This window comes from Apus apus, chromosome 21, assembly GCF_020740795.1.
Source record: "Apus apus isolate bApuApu2 chromosome 21, bApuApu2.pri.cur, whole genome shotgun sequence".
In the NCBI taxonomy this organism is placed as follows: domain Eukaryota; kingdom Metazoa; phylum Chordata; class Aves; order Apodiformes; family Apodidae; genus Apus; species Apus apus.
The window spans coordinates 1,455,001-1,480,291 of record NC_067302.1 but is presented as its reverse complement, the minus strand read 5'-3'; the positions used below and the strand labels follow the sequence as shown (position 1 = coordinate 1,480,291).

Sequence of the window (25,291 nt, the reverse complement as noted above, 5' to 3'; positions counted from 1 at the left end):
AACACCCTGCTCTGGCAGGGGGGGTTGGACTAGATGATCTTTCGAGGTCCCTTCCAACCCCTAGGATTCTATGATTCTATGATTCTATGAACAGCCCCACTGTGACAGGTTCCACTGCTGCTTTGGGCTGAATGTTGAACGGGAGGCTCGAAGTGAAAGCCCTTCAAAAGCATCATCAGACCTTGGGGCTGTCAGGCAACTTTTAAAAAGATACATATTTTGTCCTGTTTAAACACTCTTCCCCTGCCCCCAGCCTCATGATCTTCCACCATTTGCACACACAAACAGTGACACGTTTTCCTCTCCGTGTGTTATCTCTGTGAGATTTCCATGGGAAACTTTCCAAGGAGGGATTATTTCACAGTCCCTTTCAACCCACAGGGGAGGTGGCCAGACCCACGGCATTTTCCTTCAGTGCCTGGGGAGCCAGTCTCCTCCTCCCACCAGCTCCACATTCTCTGGGAGAAATCCAAGCTGCCGGTGTGTCCCCGGGCTGGTGGCTGAGGGACCACATCCCTGCCTGCCTCCCTTCCCAGCTGCTTTGCTGCTTGTGTCTCAGCTCTCACACACGAGGGTGTCACAACGTCTGGGAACAGCCGGGCCGGAGTGATCCCGTAGCCCTGGTGGGGATGTGGTGGGGTCAGGTTGCATCCTTGAAAAGTGGGGGTTGGAGCAATGAGACCTTCATGGCCCCGTGAGAACCACTCTGCTGCTGGGGCTTATCAAAACATTTGCATGTCACAGATCTGCTATCCGAAGTTATAGAGCTGTATCTGTGGAAATGGTTTCTACAGCTAGCAGGATGTGAGTGAGACTGTCTGTGGCTGGAGAGTATTTAGGGACTTCTGAAAAAAACTGCTTGGGGTGTGCACAGGTACTGCAGAAGCTACAGAATCGTCTGCTCTTGGCATAATTGTATTTTCCATTATTATTATAGTCATTATACACTGAAACTTCTGCACAGCAGTTGTCTAATGCAGCAGCTAAAAGCTGATGCCTAAGAGTGAGGTGGGGTTTGCCTTGCCTCTTTCCTTTCCTTGCCTCTTTCCTTGCCTCTTTCCCTTCCCTTCCCCCCCTTTTCCTTCCCTTCCCCCCCTTTTCTTTCTCTTCCCCCCCTTTTCCTTCTCTTCCCCCCCTTTTCCTTCTCTTCTCTTCTCTTCTCTTCTCTTCTCTTCTCTTCTCTTCTCTTCTCTTCTCTTCTCTTCTCTTCTCTTCTCTTCTCTTCTCTTCTCTTCTCTTCTCTTCTCTTCTCTTCTCTTCTCTTCTCTTCTCTTCTCTTCTCTTCTCTTCTCTTCTCTTCTCTTCTCTTCTCTTCTCTTCTCTTCTCTTCTCTTCTCTTCTCTTCTCTTCTCTTCTCTTCTCTTCTCTCTTCTCTCCTCTCCTCTCCTCTCCTCTCCTCTCCTCTCCTCTCCTCTCCTCTCCTCTCCTCTCCTCTCCTCTCCTCTCCTCTCCTCTCCTCTCCTCTCCTCTCCTCTCCTCTCCTCTCCTCTCCTCTCCTCTCCTCTTTTGCAGAAAAAGGACAGGGAAATAGCATTATGAGTTTTCCAGATTTTTTCCTGAATAATTGTGGTATCCAACGTGCTTCAGTTCCAAGTTAAAAGATGAGAGATTTGAAGTGTAGGTCCTGCAAGCTGCGTTTTGGCTCTGCTCACCTCCTGACACATCATCATGAGCAATGAAGGCTCTGCCCCCAGTTACCCTTGTGCTGCCCCGTTTCCTTCAGTTGCTTTGCATCTGCAACTAGAGCTGCCTAAATCATTGCCTTGATTATGTGTAAGGGAGAACAGGATCCAACTCCCTCTCTCTGGGCTGTCTTGGCTTTTGCAGGAATAGCAGAAGAAGAGGGAATCACAAACTTCTTTCAGTTGTTGAATTCAGAAATGCTGACTTCAAAGATGCCCTGTGGAGGAGCAGGGCACTTCCAGAGACACTTCCAGCTCATGGTCAGCTGCCCTGGAAAGCCATGGGGTGGTCGAAAATGTCTTCTGAAGACTCCTCAGGGATCTGTGATTTGTCAACAGATCACCAAACTCCTTTCAAAAACCCCAAGCTGGAGCAATGAGCTGCCTCTCTGACAATAATTCAGTGCCTTGGTCAACAATTTGATTCCAATGCATTCATAGGCTGCCCAGGGAGGGTGTGGAGTCTCCATCTCTGGAGATATTCAAAACCCACCTGGATACAGTCCTGGGTGAAGTGCTCTAGGTGATCCTGCTTCAGTGGAAGAGTTGGACTAGATGATCTCTAGAGGTCCCTTCCAACTCCAGCAATTCTGTGATTCTGTGACCCAACTCATGATAAGTCTCCTCTCAACCCTGCTGTCAGCCCAGGTCCAAGCTCTCACACTGGCTTGAGGACAAGTTGGTTTGGGGCCCATATTTTGACTGGAGAAACACTAGAAGGGCATCTTCCCAACAGTGTGCACCCTGGGGTTCATGGATTCAATGGGACTGACTGACACTCCTGCCAGGTGTTCCACAGCACAGGACCTTCCCACAGGACAGTGATTCCTTGCCATTATTAGAGGTGAATAGGGCTTAAAATCTTCTGAGCCCACTAGTCCAGCTGAGTGCTTGAGGTCATGACACTTCATTCCAGCTCATCTGGAATCTCTTACTTGTCTAGAAATTTGGTAGGACACAACTTTCTTATGCAGTTCATGGTGTTTCTGCTGTCCAATTGGACTGATGATATCTCAGACCTCCTGGGGATTAGTCCTCATTTCCTTTCTTTGCCTCGACAGGAGGCAGGAAGCACAGGAAATGAGAAATAATTAAATCTTTCTTACAAATTGTTTTGTCTCAGATCCAGTTTGAAGGATGGGTAAAGGTTTGGGAGGAGCCTGAGCCTTGTGTTTCCTTGAAGCATTTCTCTATCTAGCAGAACAGTGGATGGGATTTCATTAATAATGATAACCCTTAGGTCTTGGAGAGCAGAATGGGGGCTGACATGATGGTCTACTTGGAGATGGTAATCTAAGCCAAATCCATTAGAACCTCCAGGATGTCAAGATGTCATAATAACCTAAGAGGCTTTGGGTATTTTGTCAGTGATATGTTATATCTGGAGATCAGAAATTCCTCAAACATCAATGCCCAGTGGTGTTAAGGACCAGAACAGTCTGGAAAGTGATACTGACTGAGTGTATTTGCTACTAGTGCTTCTCAGATCAACTTTACTATGATTTTTTTTTTAATACAGTTTTGTTACCTTCAGGGGAAAAAAAAAAGGGACCAGGCAGCTGGACTTGCTTTTGTTTACTGCATTTCAATATAGCCAGAAGCTTTCTGGCTCCTACAGAAGTAAATCTAGTCTGTTATTATGATCCACTGTTATTACTTATTAAGAGCTTCCACTGGGGAGTTGGACCTCACTTAGGGGAGTGTTAGACTTGGTGGAACCAGGCTATTCCACTGCACCTTCCTGCAGCCAGCAGTCAGCAGAGCTGAGGTGTGTAACTCGGAAGAGTCAGGTGGCAGGAGTCCCCCAGGATCCTGCTGGGAAGGAGAGGTGTTGTGATGGCTGGAGGTCAGCTGCAGGTTAGCCCAAGGAAATGCACGTTGTGAGAAACCTTGAAGGACTTGGCCGATGACGCCAGTCCCATCCATAGCACCTTCTTGCTCAAGTCTTTCTGAAGGGCTTGAGACTCCAAAGGGGACCCTTCCTCCTGCCAAAACGCCTTCCTGCTTCCAGCCAGCTCCTTGGCCTCTGCTGGAGCTTCACATGGGATTGGCAAGAGGGTTGTCTGAGCTGTCTTGTGAAGACATTTGGAAATGAAGCATTTGTCTTGAAGAACTTGTTCCGTAATGTGCAGGGTATCAGGTTTAGGTCCAAGATTCTTTGAAATCAAGGAGCTTCCTGTTATTTCAAAGCATGACCAGGCCACTGCTTGGATGGGGTTGGTGTTATTGTTCATAGCAGGCAGGCTTAGGCGTTCAGGTTTTCTTGTGCCAACAGTTTATGGATGGGTATTTAAGTTGCTGGTGAAGAAGTGAATGAAATGCAATACTCCCTGCAGGGCCCTTGCTGGAGCTCCTGGAAGCCTTCTACACTTGGAGGAGAATTGTTTGGGTTTCTGTTGCTAAGTAACAAAAGGATGGGGATAAAAACACTTTGTGCACTCCATTCCCTAGCCCCACACACCTACATGGAGAGCTGAGTGCAGCTTCTTTGCAAACGAGAGAGGGAGAATGCATTCCCAGAGGAAAAAACTTCCAGTGCGTAGTGGTGGAGGCAGAGGGTCTTATGGATTCCTCCTGTGATGCTCCCAAAGTCCATTGCAGACTGAGCAGTGGGAGTGAAGATGTAGGAGGTCACTGTAAAGACACTCTTGTTACAGTCTTTCAGAAATAAGCTTACAAGTAAGTAGGATGGGCTGAAGCCCCATGAGACAAGAAGAGGAAAACAGAGGTGACAAAGCAGACATCCCTCCATGGCTTTATTCTGATACATTTTGGTGGCTCTTTTGTACAGACTCATAGAACTGTTCTGGCTGGAAAAGACCTTTCAGATCATCAAGTCCAACAGTTAACCCAGCCCTGCCAAAGCCACCACTGCCCCATGTCCCTCAGCACCACATCTCCAGGGCTTTGAAATCCCTCCAGGGATGGGGGCTCCACCCCTGCCCTGGGCAGCCTGACAACACTTGCCAGGGAGAAATTGATCTCAACATCCAGTCTAAACCTCCACTGGCACAACTTGAGGCCATTTCCTCTTGTCCTGTCACTTGTTACCTGGGAGAAGAGACTGACCCCCCCTGAATCCAACCTCCTTTCAGAGAGTTGTAGGGAGGAGAAGTCTCCCCTCAGCCTCCTTTTCTACAGACAAAAACACCCCCAGCTCCCTCATCCTCTCCTCATAAGACTTGTGCTCCAGCCCCTTCCCCAGCTCCACTGCCCTTCTCTGGACACACTCCAGCCCCTCAATGTCCTTCTTGTTGTGAGGGGCCCAGAACTGACCCCAGGATTTGAGGTGCAGCCCCACCAGTGCTGAGCACAGGGGCACGATCCCTGCCCTGCTCCTGCTGGACACACCAGTGCTGATACAAGCCAGGATGCTGGTGGCCTCCTTGGCCACTTGGTTACACTTCTGTGTGTGAGTCAGTCCTTAGTCTGTATGAACATCTTAAGAATGAGGTGATCAGCATTACTAAAGTTGTCTGATACTAAAGGGAAGCTGGAAGGAGCCACAGGTCCCTGTATTATATGTCAGCCTTCTCTGAGAGGAAGGAGTAACTTCTCCAGTGCTCACAGAGAGCTTTAGAAATTTGCTTTCTTCATCTTGTGAAGTACTTGACAAGTTTGACTCAGACAAGTATGGCTGAAAATGTCCTTTTTCTCACTTGTTCTGCTCAGGGGATTTAAGTGGGTGGCCTGGCCAAACAGTAAGGTAAAACAATGATCTGACTGAGAAGACAGGACATGGATGGCAAACAGCCTTGCCAGCCATTGCATCCGTGTGGAAGTGCATGTTCAGGCTGTGTTCACCTTAATGACCAAGGTAAAATCATCTCTGGCATTGTTTTGGTGACAGGTTTGAACTTCAGGCTGAAAAGCTACTGATGTACAAGCTTAGTTCTTTTACCTCCTGAATGTTTCTTGTTATTTCTGAGGTCTTCTTTGCCACCACTTGGTCTGTTCATGTTGCAGCTCACACCTCTCCGGTGAGGTTAGGGTCATGATGAGCTGTGGGTGGTTTCCAGTACGTGCAATAGGAACCATGAATTAAAGGTGGATGTGGTGGATCTCAGTCTTGGTTTCCTGGCTGCTTCTCGTCCCGCTTAGTGAAGTGTAAATTGCTTTTCAAATGCAGCCCTGGGAGCTGGTGGTGCTGAGCCCCCTTCCAGGCTCCCACCACGGAGTAAATCATCACAGGAGAAGGGGATGTGGGGAGCTTTGCTTGGAGTGTCTCACTCCAGAGCAGGAGAACAACACAGTTAAATTTCCCTGGTGTGGTGTTCATCTTCCTCATGTGCAGAAATTGGGCTTTTTAAACACAACAATGTTTTAGTCTGAAAATGTGCAGCCTGGCTATTGCCTATTTATTTCTTTTTTAACAAAGGAACAACCAACCTCATTAGGTATCTGCTTTATAAGTCTCACCACAAAAGCAATTAGCATTCAGGCTGAGCATAATATATGTTTTCTATGTTAAAGACCTTACAAAATTGGCTGCTAAGCTGCAGTTTTATTGTAAAAGCCAGTAGGTGGCTATTTTTTTTTCCTGCCTGACTACCAGTAATTTCAGTGACTGGGGATGGGGCAGCTCCATTTGTGGGTCAATGATCTCTAAAAGCTGAGGAATTACTTGCAGAAGATGAAGCAATAATTTGGATGAAACAATGTAAATATTATCTTGGACTGAATGCTAGAAAAATTTCCAGCCCAGCCTTCTGTTAAGTGTCAGTTGAGGTTTTTTTCTCAAGTGAAATTAATGAAATTCCATTTTTTAATAATTTAAAACTAGGTGATGTTGCAATGGGGAGCATAAAGGGGCAGTGGTGATTTTTTCTGTACCTGTCCTTGTCCCCAAGACCCACCGGTGCCTTTCTTGGAGGTATAATTTGTAAATGGGATATTTATTCATTTCTAATAGGCTGGAGAACAAGAAGGCTTGTATCAGATGTGGTGGCAGAAGACACAATGCATTTCTGTAACACAGTCACTGGAGTCAATGGTTACCTTGTCCCATCACAGGAATATTAAGCTGTTCTCACCTTGACTCCTGTTAGGCAACCAGGGCCAGTCTGATAACAGCACTCCCCTGTTCTGCCTCTTAATGACATGTTGTCCTGCTAAACTCAACCTGGGTCAAAAATGGAGCAAGCAGAGCACCGTGAGCCCCTGAGAATGGACAGACACCACACAGAGAGCTCGAGGAGGAGACAACCATGTCCAGGAGACAGGCAGCTTTGGGAAGAAACACTCAAAAATGAAATCTTCTGGACCAGCCCAGAGGTGCTGAGCATCTGCGTGTTCCAGTTGAAGCAGGAGGGGACTGAAAGCCAGAGAAAATTCATCCACAAATGGAATAAAATTTGAGTCACAGGGAAGTGTCATTCCAGAAAGCACATTTTTCTTTGGCCAGAGTATGGCTGGTGAGAGACTCCACTGACTGTTACATCACAGATCTACTTGATTCTGTAGTGTGTGCACTTCAGCAGTTAACAAATGGACTAATTAGAGAATGAATTCTTCATAGTATTTCCCCTTGTAAGTAATAACAGGCTCAAATGAAGATTGCTGTAAGGAAACTACCTGACTTTGCAAAGGACTGGCTTCCTGCTGGGCTACTGGAAACCCTGCTTCTCAAATGAAAGAGTCAGCAAATGTAAAAAAATGCTAATTAACAGCATCAGCCTGCCAGTGAATGGTGTAGAAAAACCTACCTGAAATAAATGTGGAGGGAAGATACAATAAGATATGATGTGGTGGTTTCCAACCTGAACAATGAGGTGCCCTGTGTGCCCTGAAAGTGCTTTCTCAAAAAAGGGGGGTTCTCTGTACAGGCACAGAGAAATGCAACCAAGCAAATGCATCTGTGTTTATCTGTCTCAGAAGCCAAATCCTCCTGATGATAACTTATCTGGTTGTTTGTAACTGTGCTAAGATAAACTCCAGAGTATATTGGTAGCAGCTTTGAAGTGAGGAGGAGGGGAAGGGGTAGATCCCAGAGCAAATGACCACACTACAGGGGTAATGGGCAGGATGTGATGTAGGAACTTGCATCTTATGTTTGATGTTTCTGTTCAACGTCCTCAGTCCAGCCGGGAATAATTCTTGGGTTGGAACTGACCTCAATCTAAAGAAGTTTCTTCAAGAATTTGGTAATCTAATTAGGACTAACAAGTGTTACAGACCCTAACATGCCTCCAGAAATGCTGCAGGGAGTGCTGGTAGCACTGAGGGTAAAGCACTGGGGGAATTAAACAGTCTGTGCTCCTTGCTGTGGCTGGCAATGGAAGGACAGGGAGATGGCCTGTCATGAAGACAGTGATGGCATCCAGAATCATTCACAGCACTCAGAAAAAACAGTCACAGAAAGAGCTGCTTGGAGAACAAGAAGTATCTGTGTCAGACAAGAGTCACTTAGAGTCAGACAGAGTCATTAATGTCAGATTCTCCAGAAATGGTTTAATCAATTCTGATGGAAGCAGTGGAAGAAGAAATGGAATTGAGACTATGGGGATTTCCATGCTAGACTTCATCTGTGAATATTTTATGAATCAGCTGTGTGAGTTTGTGGTGGGGTTTTTTTTGTTGTGTTTTTTTTTTTCTTTTAGTTCGGGTTTTGGTTTTGTTTGGTGGGTTGTTTTTTTTTTTTATTCTATTTGATGTTCAAAAGGGAAAGGTGGTGTGCCCTGGGAACAGTGTGTGTGCTTTGTATCCTGACCCTACCTGTCTGATGGGTGCTGGGGAAAAAAAGCCCAGCCCTGCATTAGCTGAGTTGGTTTCTTTTAATGCAGGGAATTCCTCAGAAATGGGTGGACAGGACACGTGGTGTTTTTTTGGTGCTGCAATCATTACAAAACACTGCAGCAGCTAATTAATTACTTTTTTTCTTTCTTGTTCATGTCACCACCTGCCCTGCAATAACTGTTTGACTTCTCTGGGACATCTTCTAAGAGGAAGGACACATGGCCCAGCCATTAACAAGAAGTGAGAGGCTGTGGAATTTTTTGCATTATGTCTCTGCTCTTGCAATTAGGCTTAATGGAAGGGAAGCCCAGAAGGGACTGCTTAACCTGTGCACACAGTCAATATAATTCCACATTTCTTCATGCTTAGGTGGCTAAAGCTGCCCACCTGGCAGGGACAATGCACACTCATTGCACTGAAATACTTTCACCTTGCACTGAATGTATTTTCATTTTTTTTCAGCAATCAAACCTGCATTTTCAGCTTGTATAAAACAGCCTTGGACTATTTACATTGATTTTTTTTTTTAGTTCTGAAATAGATGTGTTTTAATAGTGGATTGCCACGACAATTGAATGATTAAATTGTAAAGAGGGTGAAGTTGTGTAACAGCAGATAGAGCCATAATGAGTTTAACTGTAATTTTACTTCTAATAGACTAGAAGAGGCCTGATGCCACAAGCCAAAACTGAATCAAGCTTTCACTCAAGCATTGCATTTGGAAGAGTAATCTAAGACTGCACAGGTTTTACATCTTCACTGCCATGTACAGCTTTTACTGGTACTGTGCTTACTCTGTGTTGGATTAATTTAACTGAAGGAAGTCCCATGGTCTGACTTGGACATTCCATGCTGCTGGAGGGCCAGCTCCAGGGGCAGATGATGCATCTGCTGGTGGGACAGACCAGCTTGTGCAATCACAAATCCTCTTTTCCCTGTAGCCCACAACACGTCTTCCATCAAAACAGGTTCTTCTGGCAAAAGGCTTTGCTTTTGCTGGTGGACAAAAGCCTTTAGAAGTCATCCTCTGGCCTGTGTTTTTATGCTAGTAAAAGCTTCTTGTGTGGATTTGGGTTGTTTATCCATAGTTTCTGTATTGCTTTCACTCTGGCTGCTTGTCTTACCTCTGGAGACCACGATGTGTCTTACAGAGGTGTCAACATTTTTGTCAGCTCTTCCAGTGAAGGCTCAGCAAGAATCTGTGCCCAGTGAAAGGTGCTTGAAAGGCTGAACACACAAGGGGTGTCACACTGCTTAGATCCACACCACTCTTCAGTGCAGCATAAACCCACTTGAGGACATTACCTGTCTTTGTTCACATTTAGCTTAAATTTTCTGTGTCTTGGTTTCACTCTGTAGTTCTTAAGATAACTGTCAGTAATGAAGAAATGTCACTCCATCCTGACCATCACGTACATCTTTCCAGGTCATTAGCAAGACCCGAGAGCTTTTACTGTTTATGGTTCAGCACAATGTTGGAATATTTCATTTTTTGTATGTTTTCCACCCAAATTTGCATCCCTCCCCAGAGATGTTGTTTCGCCTTGGTTTCCCTCCCATTGGTTTGCTGGTGTCCTTCAAATTCTGAATGGGAAGAACCTGAGCACAGTGTCCCAGATGTGATGCCATCAAGAGAGATTTCCTTTGACTTGACACTTCTACAGGGACCTCCCCACATCCTGGTGGTCTGGCTGCCTGGTCACAGGGCACTGCTGTAGGAAGCAACTCGTGTGGCTTTTTGCAATGATCGATGGCCTCTGCCAGTGTTCATTTTTCATACGCAGGCTGGAGAATCACTGATCTGCTTTTGGACAGTGCCTTGACCACCCATTGTGCTAGCATCCCTTCTGAAGCAGCTGGCATGTCCCACGCAGCCCCAGTGCCAGCGAGGTGGTGCTGACAGAGCTGTGATCAGGAGGAGCCCACCCTGGGGACCCACCCGCTTCATTGTTTCCCAGTCAAAGAAATGTGGAAAATTGCCTTAGGTAAAATCTGAGCTGCGAGGACCCACCAGGGATATTATAAAAAGCAGAAAGGGTAACTTAGGCCTGAGCTGTCCTGGGTGATGGTTCTTTTATGATTTTATGTTTTGCAAAGCCATAAACCCCCTCCTGTCCCTGCTCCCGCCGCCAGGGAGGAGGCGCGATGCGTTTGTTCCTGAAGTTGCCTTCAAGATTTCCCTGCAGAATCAACAGGCGTTTTGCCAGGCATAGGGGGGGGGTTTCAGCCCTGCTGGAAGGCACAGGCACGTTTTGCTCCAGAGGACAGCAGCACTGCCAAGGGGTGCTGGTTTCCATGCCAAGTGCTGTCCTTGCGTTGCTGGTGACTGCGTGAGTGGTGCTGTCACCAGCCCGTGGTGGGAGTTCAGACTTATGTGGGGAAGAAAAGAACAGTTTCCCACAGGTGCCCTGGCCTTCAGGCAGCAGCTGACCAGGTGGCACAGAGTTGGGGGTTCCAAGCAGGAAACCCTATGGTTCTTTGATCACTCCTCTTATCTGAACAGATTATCATAAGCAATATCCTCCTCTTTGGTGTGCTGTACTTTCACGAGGCTAAAAGCATTGCTGTGCTTTAAAAGCACCTGCTCTGGGGAGACCTGAGAGCACTTTCTAGTACCTGAAGAGGCTGCAGGGAATCTGGGGAGGGACTTGAGACAAGGGCAGGGAGTGATGGGATGAGGGGTGATGGTTTCAAACTGGAAGAGGGGAGATTTAGGTGAGATATTAGGAAGAAATTCTTGGCTGTGAGGGTGGGGAGACCCTGGCCCAGGTTGCCCAGGGAAGCTGTGGCTGCCCCATCCCTGGCAGTGTTGAAGGGCAGGTTGGATGGGGCTTGGAGCAACCTGGGCTGGTGGGAGGTGTCCCTGCCCATGTGAGGAAGAACGGCAGAAGCCCATAACCATGTTTATTTACACCATGCTTTTTCCTCATAAGGGAGCCTCATAAGCTCACCAGAGTGACTTTCAGAGTCCAGGAGTTGTTAGTCCCAGCTGAAAGAGGTTCATGAAGGGAAGGCAGTAAATCCTGGCTTTGGTGTGCTTGATCTGATGGGTACATCCTGTGAAAAGACGTGAATCCCACCTGTGACCTGGCTCTGAAAACCTGGGCAACATTTTCGGGTGTATTTGTTTAGTTGATGTGGGTGCTGACACAGATAAATCTGTAAGTTTGCCTTCATTAGTTTTATTATCCAGCAACAGTGTGAATTTAGCTCGTTTAGCTGGGTTGGAAAGGAAGTTTCTCCCAAAATATGGGAAATTCATGGCCAGATACCAGCTGCATTTCCTCTTTTAGACTTGCAGTAGCTGGAGATGGTGATGACTCTTCGCCAGTTCAGCCACCCTGGTCAGCATAATTTTGCTCCTGTCTCCCCCTTCCTCACCCATTGCTTCACCAGCCCATCCATGCTGTCTCTTGCCAATCCTTGCTCTTCACAAACTTCTCACTCTACTTTAAAGCCACAAATTACAGAAGGTGTCAGATGGCACCTTTTCTCCAAGGAGCGCGTGGTTGGTTAGACTTTCCTCCTTTCCTCCATATTTATGAACAAACTTGGAATGGCCACAAAACTCAGGGATTTCTGTTGTTCTTCCATGTGTTTCTTGTTGCTGTTTGTGCAGAAGAGACGTAACTAATGGTGCAGGGTTTGGAGTCAGTGTCTATTCAGCAAGTCTGTCATGGTGTCTTACAGCTTTGCCCTTCCATCCTGCAACCACAGGCAGCCATGGACCTGAGATGTGTGAGGAAGCTTCTCAAAGCAGTGGTCCTGAGAGGGAGCTGTGCTTGTAACATGTTAATCTGCTGTCCACTGTCAACCATAAGAGGGAGGGCTCTTGACAGGGCACATCCATCTACCCCCCTGGCATTGACAAAGAGCCCTGTGCACTCACAGCAGGTGGGGATGGGAGCAGTGGCTCAGCCCCTGTGGGATTCACCATGAGTCCAAGCCAGATTTGGATCAATGCTGATTTATTATCTGAATTGCAGTCCATGAGATTAGATGGACTAGTCTAATTAGACTTGACTTAGACCCAAAATGAGGGTCCCATTGCTTCGGGCACTGTGTTGTACCTCTGGCAGAAGACAGACCCTGCCCCAGTGCTCCAAGGAGCCCTGGGTTTGCTGCCTGTGAGCTGATCATCTTGGATGGTGTGATTCTTCCAGTGCTAAACCTTATCTGAGATGCTGATGGGGCTCCTTGCACTTGCCATTTCTTGGGCAAGATGATGTTCACAGTAACACGTTTATACCAGGCTTCTTGGCACAGGTCTGCTGTGGGTGGCAGCACCTCATACAGGTCAGACTCTTGTCTTCTGCAGATTCACTGGAGATTGGCAAGTCCTGTTTGCAAAAGAGCCATCACTGCAGCCAGGGAAGAGGGAATTTCTGTGCCAGCTCCTCCCATATCCATACCCAGCTCTTTGTCTTGCTCTATCATTCTTTGGAAGTTCCTTTATTTGTCTTGGTGCAATATCCCTGTCTGGTAAATCAGGATACTAGAAGGTTTTGTGATGCTTTTAGAAACCTGGAAATGACATTGTCTGGTCTGGATTTTGTAAAGAAATCCTGTTTGTTCTGCTGCAGCTTGGCTGGAGATAAGGGAGATTTCATAGTAACTGATGGTCTTGGGGACACATCTCTGCATGGGGGGATCCTCAGCACGGGCTGCAGCCCTGCAGGGCCTGCCAGCCTGTGTATCCCTGGGACATGCAGTGGGTGAGGACAAGGGCTTCTGCTGCACATGAGTGTCACAGTGGGTATTGCAGGTGTGGCCTGATCATCTCACAGGGAGCTGTGAGAAAGGCAAAAATCTTACTAGTAATTAGTGACGTGATATTAGTTATGCATTTATGTTTGATCTGGAAAGTTTTGCAGATGACATGAAACATCAGTTAGGTTAGTTAAAGCCAGGGCAGACTGTCAGGAACTTCCAGAAGCTTCAGCCAAGCCAGAGGAGGGGGCAGCCTTTTGACAGGTACAGACTTACTCCGAAGGAAGCAACTGGAGCTACTGGGTTCACTCGACTGTGAACTCAGTGCAGCAGCTCAGGAAAGGATCAGGTATCTGATTCCTGTTCCTTTGTACTCACAATCCAAAACCAAACAAATGGGTTTAACAAATGTCAAAAAGCAGTCAACAAAATACTTGTTATGTCACCGCAAAACTAGCCAGGGGTGTTCTTTACCATGGAACATTAATGAGTTTACAAATTCTGGAACTGCACAACATCAGGCTGCCTGATGTGGCTTTGCAAGCAAGAGAAGTGCAGCTGCTGTGCTGAGGCTGTGACCAACAGGGTCACGTTGGCAAAGAATTTCCAGGGCAAGGTAATTCCTGGGGGTTGTAGAAAGCAGGAGAGGAGTGATTCAGCCTGACTGTGTCTCACAGTGAAGCAATGGATCCCCAAGAAACCTGCTCTACTCCTGCCTGTTAACCACCAAGTTTCCTTCTGCCTCTGCTTTCCAAGGTTTTACTGGGTGATTTTCAGCCACATGAAGATGTGGGATGTGGTTCCCAGCACTGAAGGAAAAAAGTAATAGTCTGTGGCTAAAAAGGCTAATGAGATATTTGTAACAGCAAATGTTAAGAACCAATCCTCCTGAAGCCTGCAAAGGAATAAATGCTTCATGGTTTTAGGTTTTGACTACTTTTAAGGGAAAGAGTGGAGACAAAGGTTTCTCCAGGTTCATGGATTCCCATTGTTGGGTTTCTTGTGGGTCCTGATAGTGGTGGCCTGTTTTGGAGCATCAAGTCCCTGAATCTGGCACTGCCTACATTAGCACTGGTGCTGCCATGGCTGTGCCAGGCCCTCTGGCTCTGCAAAGGGCTTTTAGTGGTTGCACAAAATTAAACAACTGTGCATTTACCAGCAGAACACAGCCAATAACCTTCAAAAAATACATCAAATAACTGAACTAGTATCTTTTGGGTGTGTCTGTTTGAAAGCACTATTTCCAAAATTAGTCTCTGATCTGATAATGGCCAGTTGACCTCCTGGATTTCAGATCATCTCAGTGTTAGATGTGACACTGTAGCAAGTGTGAGTTGCTAGCTACAGGTTTATGAATTCCACAATGCTCCGGAAGAGAAGCCTGGATCTGCTGACAGAAACTCTGGCTGTGGATATTAGAGGGATCTGGTTACAGCAAACATTAGGAGCTGGGACATCCCTTGTCCAGGGTGAACCTTCATGCCAAGTGAGCTGTCATGGATTTGTCTTTCTGATGCAAATTGCATGAGGCTATTAGATCCACAGAGAAACCAGCTCCATATAGAAGTAATTATCTTCATAAACCCATTAGGGCTTTTACTGTAGAGAGATGGCATCTGCAGCAGCCTTCCCTACGTTTTCTATCACCTCTCTTGCTTTCTTTGGTGTTTCTTTAGGTTGTCTTTCTTTTTCTGTTTCTCTTACACATGGTCTCAGGGAGCTGTAGAAAAATATCTCTGTTGAAGGATGGCTCAGCCTCACAGAGTGTCAGATAACCTGCAATGTCTAATTTCAGACTAAATCACCTGTCCCTTTTTGTCCAGGGAAAGCCAGCCCTGATAGCTTTAATGAGGCTGAGGGAGGGACTGTTGGACACAAAGAACTTGCTCAGAGATTTCCATGTGAGAGTGTGATTAAGGGTACTGCAAGTACAAGGCTGATAAAGGAGCAATTTCATCTTTTAAATGGCAAGGTGATTACCAGCCTAAGGACAGAAAGAAAGGAGGGGCAGAAGGAAGGCTCAAATACAAATTTGAACAGAAGAAGAACAATCAGGATTCTTGAGTTCTTTTTGCTCCACTTGCTCCTTTACCACTAAGTCAGTGACTGAGTGAAGGAGGGACATTGGCCATCCCTTACAATTAATGATGTGTACCCTGGTATCTGTGTGGTTAAACGGAGATTCCTGGACATCCTGGGGTGGAGGATGGCAGTCAGTGAGTGCTCTTCAGGCAGCAGCTCAATCCCTGCTGGCCAGATAATGAGAACCTATGATTAAGAGCTTTGGGGTGGGTTTGTTGTGTCTTGAGTTTGGTATTCTGGGGGGGGAGGGGGTGTGGGTGGCTTCGCTGTGGCTTCAGTTACAGGAGATAAAATATGTGGGAGTTTCTGGGCTACCAGATGACCCTAGTTATGGTCTGGATAACTTCTGCTGACGTGGAAGGACAGAAATAGAAGCTGTTTCCCCACACGTGGCTGCTCTACACCCAGACTTGGTTATGCTGGTGCTGCTACTGGTATTTCAGGCTAAATTGAGGGTATCTAGACACCTGTTTTTCCTCTCCTCCAGTCTATGTCTGAACTTACATAGGAGATCTGCAACCTCATCACCTAAATGCATGAGCAACTCATCATCTTTGAATAATCTGCTCACATTTCTCCTGTGAAGGAAAGCAGTGGCTCAACATCTTACAGATAAGAGCTTGGAACAAAGAGACCAGGACTTGGCAGGAGAGGAAGGGTTTAGTCCAGAACTAGCCTTTCCCAGGTGCCACCCAGGAAACTTGTTCTGAATTTCATCTGTAGTAGGTACAGCTACTAGTTGTAGTCCTCCAAACACACTGAACTTACCAGTACAATTCTGAAGTGAATGGAACAAACTGGAGCCAAGGACACGTGTTCTGCCTGGGAGGGAGATTGAGGGGCTTGTGCAGTGTGACTTCCCTGCTCTTATGTCCACTCTTGAGGGCAAGAGAGATGTGTTTTCTTGGATTCATCCTGTGCAGACCATGCCCTTATCATCCTGTCAGTTCAGGGCTGGATTCATGGCCTTTGTATTTTTTACTCAGTTTTAAATATTCTTTTTTTTTTTTTCTCCATACATACTTTTCTTTTAGACATTACTATATTTTCAGATATTTAAGTACTCAGATCCCTAATGCTGCTGTTTCTATTCAGTTTCTCTTAACTGGTTTGGAATAGAGTTCATTGGGTAGATGCTAAAGGTGACTGGTAGTGGTGTGTGTCTTCAGATCCCATATTAGGGTGCTTGAGAAGGTCTGATTTTCAAAAGTGGATATTTGGAGATTACTGAAGACCAGGCATAATTCATACTGGGTAGAAAAAAATGTAAGCTGCAAGAAGTTGTACACTTTAAAAATTTGGCCTCTTAAAAATCTGGGGGGACCAATTCTGTGTTACCTTATTTTTCTTGTGCTGCAAGTACAGGACATGACAGACTCCATTTGCTAAACAGCAGGAGGCAAAATGATTTGTCCCACTCTCCCAAATATTTTTCAAACCCACATCAGGTAGCATTCCCTATGCACTAATGCCTGGACAGAAAATAATTGAATATATAAGGTGAAGGAAGGATGACCAACCTCAATCTCTTGGGTAGCCTAAGTCATGTTATCATGCCAAAGAACCTGGAGTCTATGGTGATTACTTTTAGGGTTAGTACATATATTTTTAAAATTTGGTGTTTTCTTCTCTCTGTGTCCATTCTGGGTGTCTCATTCTGTACAGGGCCCACAACTTGCAGTGTGGCATCAGAGCCTTCTCAGGTGGCTTTTGCTGTTGCCCCAGAGAGTGACAAAGGTTGTATCATGAGAATTTTAGTGAGGATGTATTTTCTCAGTGCTTTGCATAGTGACAGATTGTGCATATTTTAAAACACAGCATAAGCTGAGGGAGAGATGATTCAGGCAGCCAGGCTGGACTGAGAAATACCTTATTCAGACTATTGTGAGTGTCTCAGTTTTTGTTTGAGGGTGGGGAAAATCAAGACGTTTGGGTGGCCCTGTGACTTGATCTCAGGTTTTGAGCTATTTGTCTGTACAAAAAAGCAGCTGTAGGATAAAAGAACATATTCCAGAAGTGGAAGTAGGCATTTGGGGAAAAGCTTTTGAAGATATTTTGAATTGAGCCCGATTGCCCAGAGCTACCAAATGGTAAATGGGACCAGTGGTGTCAATAACATGCTGAATGAATCCAGGAAAGTTGTGACTACTTTTGAGGTGGGAATCTTCTTTTTTTTTTTTTTTTTTTTTATCATGACACCTGTTGCTCATAGGTACAAATCAAACGAAGAGTATGTGTATGTGCGAGGCCGTGGAAGAGGGAAGTATGTATGTGAGGAGTGTGGAATTCGCTGCAAGAAACCCAGCATGCTGAAGAAGCACATTCGCACGCACACAGACGTCAGGCCGTACGTCTGCAAGTACTGTAACTTTGCTTTTAAAACCAAAGGTAAGAGACAGTCAGCTCCTGCCTCCTCTCCTGAGTATATTCATAGAATCATAGAGCCATTCAGGTTGGAAAAGCCCCTCAGGATCACCCACTCCAACCATCATCCCTGCTCTACAAAGTCCTCCCCTGAACCATCTCCACCAACACCACATCCAAACCACCCTTCAACACACCCAGGGATGGTGACTCCACCACCTCCCTGGGCAGCCTGTTCCAGTGTCTGACCACTCTTGCTGTGAACATTTTTTTTCCTACTGTCCAGTCTGAACCTGCCCTGGTGCAGCTTGAAGCCCTTCCCTCTTGTTCTGTCACTAATCACCTGTGAGAAGAGACCAGCACCAGCCTCTCTCCAATGACCTTTCAGGTGGTTGTAGAAACTGATGAGGTCTCCCCTCAGCCTCCTCTTCCAATATTGAATTATAAGACTTCTTGGGGTCACAGGGAAAGGGAAGGCCTTCCCGAGGTCTGGAAAACCCCAGAAGTCAGAGGGAAGGGGGATGAGGAGCTCTTAACTCTGCTGCAGTTGGTGGTGCTGGCACGTGTCGCGGTGCAGAGCGCTTGGCCGCGCGTGCCAGTTGGCAGCAGAGCATCCGTGCCATCCTCTTTGTGCTTCTTGAAAGGAATGATCCTGAAATACAGCTTCACCTGCAGGGATTGATAAACAAAACCAGCCCAGAATGAGAGCAGGGGCTCCTGGGTACAGGCCAACATCCCTGACTGAGCACCTGGAGAGTCCTGGGGTGACTTGATGCGGGTGCTCTCCAGAGCCAGCTCACGCTGCACATTTTCATCCTTTGCAGTCCATGTAGCTTCAACATTTTCTGTATCACATCAATAGACTTTTTCTCTAAAGACCTCCATTCCAGGACATCTGGCCATTAAGAATCCACAACCTCACTGCCACCTGCTGTTCTTTGCAGGTGACTTTCATCACTGCCTCAGTGGACTCTATCAGGAACATGCAAAACCATATGCAAAGAAAAAACAAAAAGTCACTTCCAAGAAACTGTGGGTAAAGTTTTTCAAAGTGCCAGAGGTGCCCAAGTCCCTTTAACCTCTCACAAGAATCTGGCTCTGTAGGTTTGACAGCTCTTTCCTCTATCTTTGGTTGCAGTGAGTCTTGCAATAAAGATGTTGAGTTTAGTTGCTTGATTATAGTTTGACATAAATATAAAACGCCTGCTGTCTGTAGCTCCATCATTGCAAACCTCAGAAGATGACAGAGTTGGGAGAGTTAATAACTACAGAAGCATGTCAGCCCCCAAAAAACATTGCTACCCAAGAAAGTGGTTCAGCAAGGGTGTAGGGAGGAGGCAGTGGGTGCTGAGTGGACGGCAGCACCTCTGCTCACCCAGAAGTGCCAACGTGGGGCACATTGTCTCTGGGCCTTGGTGCTCAAGGACGGCGAGACTGGGTGATTCAGGGTGGGCAGTGCCTGGAGCTGATGGCTTTGTTGGTGATTTCTGGGTAATACCATGTTGGTAATCACTAGGCATGTGGGGGCACGGGTAAGTGATACTGGATTTGAGGCCAAATTCCTGTCAGACACATGGCATAGATCAAAGTGACAGTTCTTTCTGTCCCTCCCATCCTGAAGCTATTTCTGATTATTTTTCTTTCTCTTTCCCTCTTGCTTTTGTTACTTTGTTCTGAGATTTTCCTTTGAGAGGTAAATCCATTCAGCCTCTTCCCTCATTTCACCTTGCTTTCCACCATGCTTCTGTCAGGCTTTTATACAGGCTGCTGAGATCAAACCATCCTTTTCACCATCTCTCCAGCTGCTTCGCTCTTCATCTCTGCTCCCTTGAAGCACCCAAAAATGTCAGCACTGACTGTGCCAATTGCACTTTGCTTCCAAGGGACTTCCCTTCTCCAGCTTTGCAGGAAACTCGCATGAGGAAGGCAGCATGGAGATGCTTCCTTCCAAAAAAAATCAAGAAACCCAGTGCTGGGTTTCAAATGCAAAACTATCCGTGTGCCTATAGATGCATGAGGGGGCAGAACTTCCCAGGAGCAGTGATTTCAGGATGAATAGTTGCATGATGTTGACTTGGAATTGCATGAAAATGGGTCTGTGCTGGGAGGGTGACAACCACAGCCCTGGCTGGATCCTGCAGACATGCTCACACCCTTCCTAGCTTTGCAGTGCTTGGGGAAAAGCTGTTTGCTTTGCTGATGGAGGCATGAGGACCTTTCTAAGTGCTACTGAGGAGTGAGAAAAAGATCAGCCTTGTGTGCTGGTAAAATTATCAGTTCAAGTCCAGTTATGGAGTCACTGCTGGTGGGGATGGGAGTGTGAACTGGTGGTCCTGGAGGTTTGCAGACCTGGATGTTTCATGACTTATTTTGCAGACGTGTAGAATTTGTTTGTTTGTGCCCTGATTAATTAGGATCCTTCTTCCTGGTGTGCAGTTTTGCAGCCACAGTTAATTGCAGAGTGGAGAAGCTGGAGCTCTGGTTACTGGGTTGCACTTGCAAAAATCTAAGCTGAATTGAGGCTTTTTTTAAAAATCAGCTTTCCTAAGTTAATTTTAGCCTTCAGCATAAACTCAAGGGGGATATATCTGTGGAGCTATCTTCGTTTTGGCTGTGGTAGATCTCTCCAGCATGATCTAATGCTCTAAACTCTCAAGTAGCCTGGAAGCAGTTAAACTATTATTATTATTATTATTATTATTATTATTATTATTATTATTATTATTATTATTATTATTATTATTATTATTGTTATTGTTATTATTATCATCATTATTGTTGTTATTATTATTTTTCATTAGGATCTTTATCTGGTTAAAATGTATGTCTCCCTCACCACTCCCTCCTCCCCCACCCCCAAAATCCATATCTGTGTTCCAAGAACTGGGAGAGCTTTCTCAAAAGAAAGAGCTTTAAATATTTTCTGCTTTTCACTAACTGTGCTGATTTTCTGCTTTTTGTGCATTCCTATCACTGCTATGGAAGCTGCTCCTTTGGGTCACAAAACCAGCAGGGAAATTTTTAAAGCAAATCCATGAGATTTTTGTGTGCTGATGGGAACAGCAGTCTTGGAAATTTGGTTTGCAAAGACTGATTTTATGTTTCTGGACCAGATATAAACGTGCCTCTTTAATGAGGTGTCTCTACCTCTGCTGCAGTAACGCTCTCCTAGGAGGTTTGTTCCCGTGGCCTCTGAGAAGCTGTTTAAAGCAGCTTCCTCCTTTTTTTTCTCTTACCAGGAAGGAAATTAAAAATTGGAATGTAACAATTTTCCCTTTCAGGAAGGTCGGGGAGAGCTTTTCCCTTGACCACCTCCCCAGAGGGGCCACAGGAACCACCAGCCTTCCCTTGTCACTCCTCTCCAGACCCGGGAGGGAAGCCCAGCCCTTCTCCTCACTCCTTCTCTTGGGTGACTTGGGCATGTGGGTCCATGTTGGCACATTCATTCCCCTCCTGTGCAGACATTGTCCTTTTCCACAGCTATTTTCTGCTCTCATTCAGACTCACACCAGACTCCCAAACCCTGATTAATTAAGATTTCTTAAGATTTCTGGATAAAGTGTGTGGAGCAGCTCACTGTGTCCGTGCTGCTGCCTTTGCTTAGAGGTCAAAAGAGATGAGGAGCTTCATATTAATTTAAAAGGTGTTGTTATAAAGGACATCAGGGCTGTTGGCTGCAGATACCCATTTGACAGTCTAGTCCACTCACACTTCCCAGACACCAGACTTCTTCATGTCCTCAGCCATAGTCTTCCTTTAATAAATGAGTTTGCAGTTCCTTAAATCAGCACATGACAGGCACTGAGGTTATTGAACATGTTAATCTATTAAATGCATTACCCCCTCAGCCCTTAAAGGCAAGGTTATGGCTGCACAGTTTATTATTATTACTGCTCTCACAGACTCAGTGCTCTTCTAAAGCCTCCTCTGGAAAGTACAGAGGAGCTCCAACTGGCAGAAAGCTCTGCAAGACTGAACTGCTGCTACAGCAGGGCAGAGATAGATGGGTTTGCAAAAAAATCTCAGCACCCTGGGTGTGCTGGGGCTCTTCCTTTGCAGCTGGGATGAGGGAAAGGGTCTGAGCATCCTTGCAGAGCCACTGCTGGGAGGAGGCTTTGGTCCCCTGCTCCTTGGGATGTCACAAACCTCTGGTGGGCTGAGGACAGAGTTCTCCTGAGGAATCTGACCCAGTGGTCCAGACAGCAGATGAAAGACCCCTGGCAAAAGTGCTCTTTAACTTAGCAGGGAAAGGTAAATAAGAAAGGAATGAGGGCTGGAAGTCAAGGACTGGCAAATTCCAGTGAAATAGTAGCTGTTATTTTTTTAAACAGTGCAGCTAAGTACAAGCCTCAGTGGGAAAGATGCTAATTCCCTGTATTTAAAATCTACAAATCCAGCCTGGATACCTTTCTGGAAGTTTAAGTTTTGGCTAACACAAGCTGATAGGCTCGATCCAGAAGATGGCTAATATTTTCTAGCCTGTGTCAATACAGATAGGCAGGCTCAATGTTCAAATTCTCTTCTTTAATCTTGAAGTCAGTAAGTATAAAAAATAAGATATATTAAGAAAATAAACATTTTGCCCAATAAATAAGTTAAAGCTTTCCTTCTCATAGGGTCCCACCTGGGGACAGCATATCCATGCAGACAGCTAAATCAAGGCCCATGCTTTATTTGAGTCACACATAAAACCTGTATCAAGGGTTTATCTGGAACAGAGTATTATAATATGCTACTATATAATAATATACAGTATTACAATAATAATAGCCAGCCTGTTCCTGGGGCTCTGTGTGTGAGTGTGTCTCACAGCAAAATGGGAATCTACCAGCTAAGGAGTAGCTGTTGCTCTCCTTGCTTATAATTTTAAAAGAGGAATATAAAGATTCTAAGTCCTGGAAATCAATGAATGTATCACAGTGTCATCTTGGATGCTGAGGTCGTGCAGGTCATTTGTTTGTTTGTTTGTTTGTTTATTTATTTTTAATTGTTCACACTTCATAGGAGAAATCATGGTGTATGCTCAGGACAGGAGATTTTTTTCAGGAATCTTAATGTTTCTGTTCCCTACTTTTCACTTTGTCTCCACCACTTCTAAGATATGATAATGGTATTCTGAAAAATTGATTTTCCTCTTTTAATTTAAATAGACAAATCACTTCTAGTCCCTATACACTGCTTTAAATGCTTTTTGGAACATCAGGGTTTTAGCTTTCTCAAAACAACACAACCATTTAATCTGGTGTAAATCCAGAATAAGACCTCTGTGTATCCCTCTATACATGGAGATAAGCAAGTGAAATGAGGGAGCTGGGCTGATGCTGCAGGTTCTGCTCCAGTGCAGCAACAGCTGGGGTGGAGTCATCATTTCCACTGATTCCTGAATTTTAGATATAGCCAGTTTATTTCAGAGCTGGGAATTATTTTTTTTGTAAACAATCCTTATTGAGGACCACTTATCTGCTTAGGATTCAATAGAACTGTTCTGCCACTTATGTCCAGTTTCCCCACCTGGTAGTTTCTCTCTTGCTCTTTCCAGTGCAGATTTTTTCCACTCTTTCCAAGGAAGTGATGCTGTGTGGGTTGGTTTGGGGCTGAGTTGGGAGCCAGAAGTCTGTAAGGCAACAAGTAGCAGTGAGTTGTTCCTTGTAAGGATTCATATCCAGCTTTTACTTAGGCAAAGTGGTGTTGATTTTACTGGAAATTTGCCAAAGGACTTTAGCATTTCACAGAATCCCAGCATGTCAGGGGTTGGAAGGGACCTCTGAAGGTCATCAAGTCCAACCCCCCTGCTAGAGCAGGACCAAATGTAGGGCAGATCCCTCAGAAAGGCCTCCAGACAGGTCTGGAAAGGCTCCAGAGAAGGAGACTCCACAGCCTCTCTGGGCAGCCTGTCCCAGGGCTCTGTCACCCTCACAGCAAAGAAGTTCTTCCTCATGTTGAGCTGGAACTTCCTGGGCTCCAGTTTGAATCCATTGCCCCTCGTCCTGTCCCAGGGCACAAGTGACAAGAGCTTGTCCTGCCTTCTTGCTGCCCTCATGTATTTACAGACATTCATTAGATCCCCCCTCACTCTTCTCCTCTCTGGACTGAACAGCCCCAGGTCTTTCAGCCTTTCCTCATCAGGCAGGTGTTCCAGTCCCTTCATCATCCTTGTAGCCTCTGTTGGGTTCTCTCAAGTATGCATTTAATCCTGCCAGTGTCAATGAAGAGATCTAAAGGCACAAACTGTAAGAAGAGCCCTGATAAGATAAATGTCACTGTCCTCCAAATTGCTCCCAAGATGATAACTCAGCTTCTGAGCTAGTAGAAATCAGCCTCGAGCCTTTAACTTCTTTATCTGATGCAAACTTTGGTCAGATGAGAATCCAGCCCTTGGAGACTTTCTTCCCTGCATGAACATTCCTGAAAGAACAGCATCCCTGTTGTGTTGGAACTTCTCCTTGGTGTGCTTAGAGGGTGCTGTGCCTGTACAGACCATGCACCAGGGGGATCAGCTCCGAGGGCTTTGCAGGCTTCTCTTGGTCCTCAGGGCATGCAGGTGTTGCCTGATCTCACCAAATGAGGGTGAAGGAAGATGGGAAGCAGAGCAGGGAAAAGCAGAAGAGGGAAGAAGGTACCACTTGTTGTGCATTGTCCTTTGGTATTTTGCATAAACTCGTTTGCATGGTAGGGGGGAGGGTTGGCATTGCCCAGGCAGGGCCTTCCAGCTCCTTCCTGTGCAGGCAGCCTGGGTGGGGAAGGAAGAGGAGAATCCCTGGCAGTGCCATGAAAAGGACAATTGCCCCCAGTGAAGGGAAATAAAAAAGTCACACTGATGGCTTCTGGTAGGGTTTGTCAACCCAGACTGTTGCCCAGGGTGGAGCTGAGTCCAAGCAGATGTGCAGAGCAGGTGATTCAGTGATAAGGAACTGACTGGATGGTGGAATCCAGAGGGTAGTGGTCAATGACTCGATGTCCAGATGGAAAGTGGTGACAAGTGGTGTCCCTCAGGGGTTCATACTGGGACAAGTGTTGCTTAATATCTTCATTAATGATAATGACAGTGGCACTGAGCACCCTCAGCTAGTTTCCCAGTGACAGCAAGCTGGGTGGTGTGGTCCATGTGCCAAAGGGACAGGATGCCATCCACAGGCACCTGGACAAGCTGGAGAAGTGGGCCCAGGTGAACCTTGATACAGGCTGGGGGAAGACCTGCTAGAGGGCAGCCCTGTGGAAAAAGACCTGGGAGTACTAGTGGATCAAAAGCTGGATATGAGCCACCAATGTGCAATTGAAGCCCAGAAGACCAAGCACATCCTGGGCTGAAACAAAAAAGTCTGGCCAGCAGATTGAGAGAGGTGATTCTGCCCCTTTACTCTGCCCTGGCAAGACCTCACCTGGAGTATGACATCCAGCTCTGGAGCCTCCAAGAAGGATGTGGACCTGTTAGAGCCTGTCCAGAGGGGGGCAATGAGGGGGACCAGAGGGCTGGAGCACCTGTCTTACGAAGACAGGCTGAGGGAGTTGGGGCTGTTCAGCCTGAAGGAGACACCAGGGGTAACCTTATAGTGACCTTCCAGTACCTGAAAGGGGCCTCTAAGAAGGCTGGGGAAGAGCTGTTCACAAGGGCAGGTAATAACAGGACAGGGGGTGATGGTTTTATGCTGGAAAAGGGTGGATTTAGGTTGGACATCAGGAAAAAGTTCTTTAATATGAGGGTGGTGGATCACTGGAAG

At 46.1% G+C, this 25,291-nt stretch overlaps 1 protein-coding gene across 9 annotated transcripts in view; it reads left to right on the top strand.

The window, feature by feature from the left end:
* Nucleotides 1-25,291, top strand: part of HIVEP3 (HIVEP zinc finger 3) — a 273,818-nt gene that overhangs the window by 228,997 nt on the left and 19,530 nt on the right. For all 9 annotated transcript variants that reach the window (XR_007891391.1, XM_051637735.1, XM_051637732.1 and 6 more), the window contains one exon: nt 17,422-17,597. Coding sequence is in view for 8 of the 9 variants with exons in the window: in XM_051637735.1 (XP_051493695.1) it covers nt 17,422-17,597 (176 nt within the window). In the remaining variant the exon portion in view is untranslated. The remainder of the gene's footprint in view (nt 1-17,421; nt 17,598-25,291) is intronic.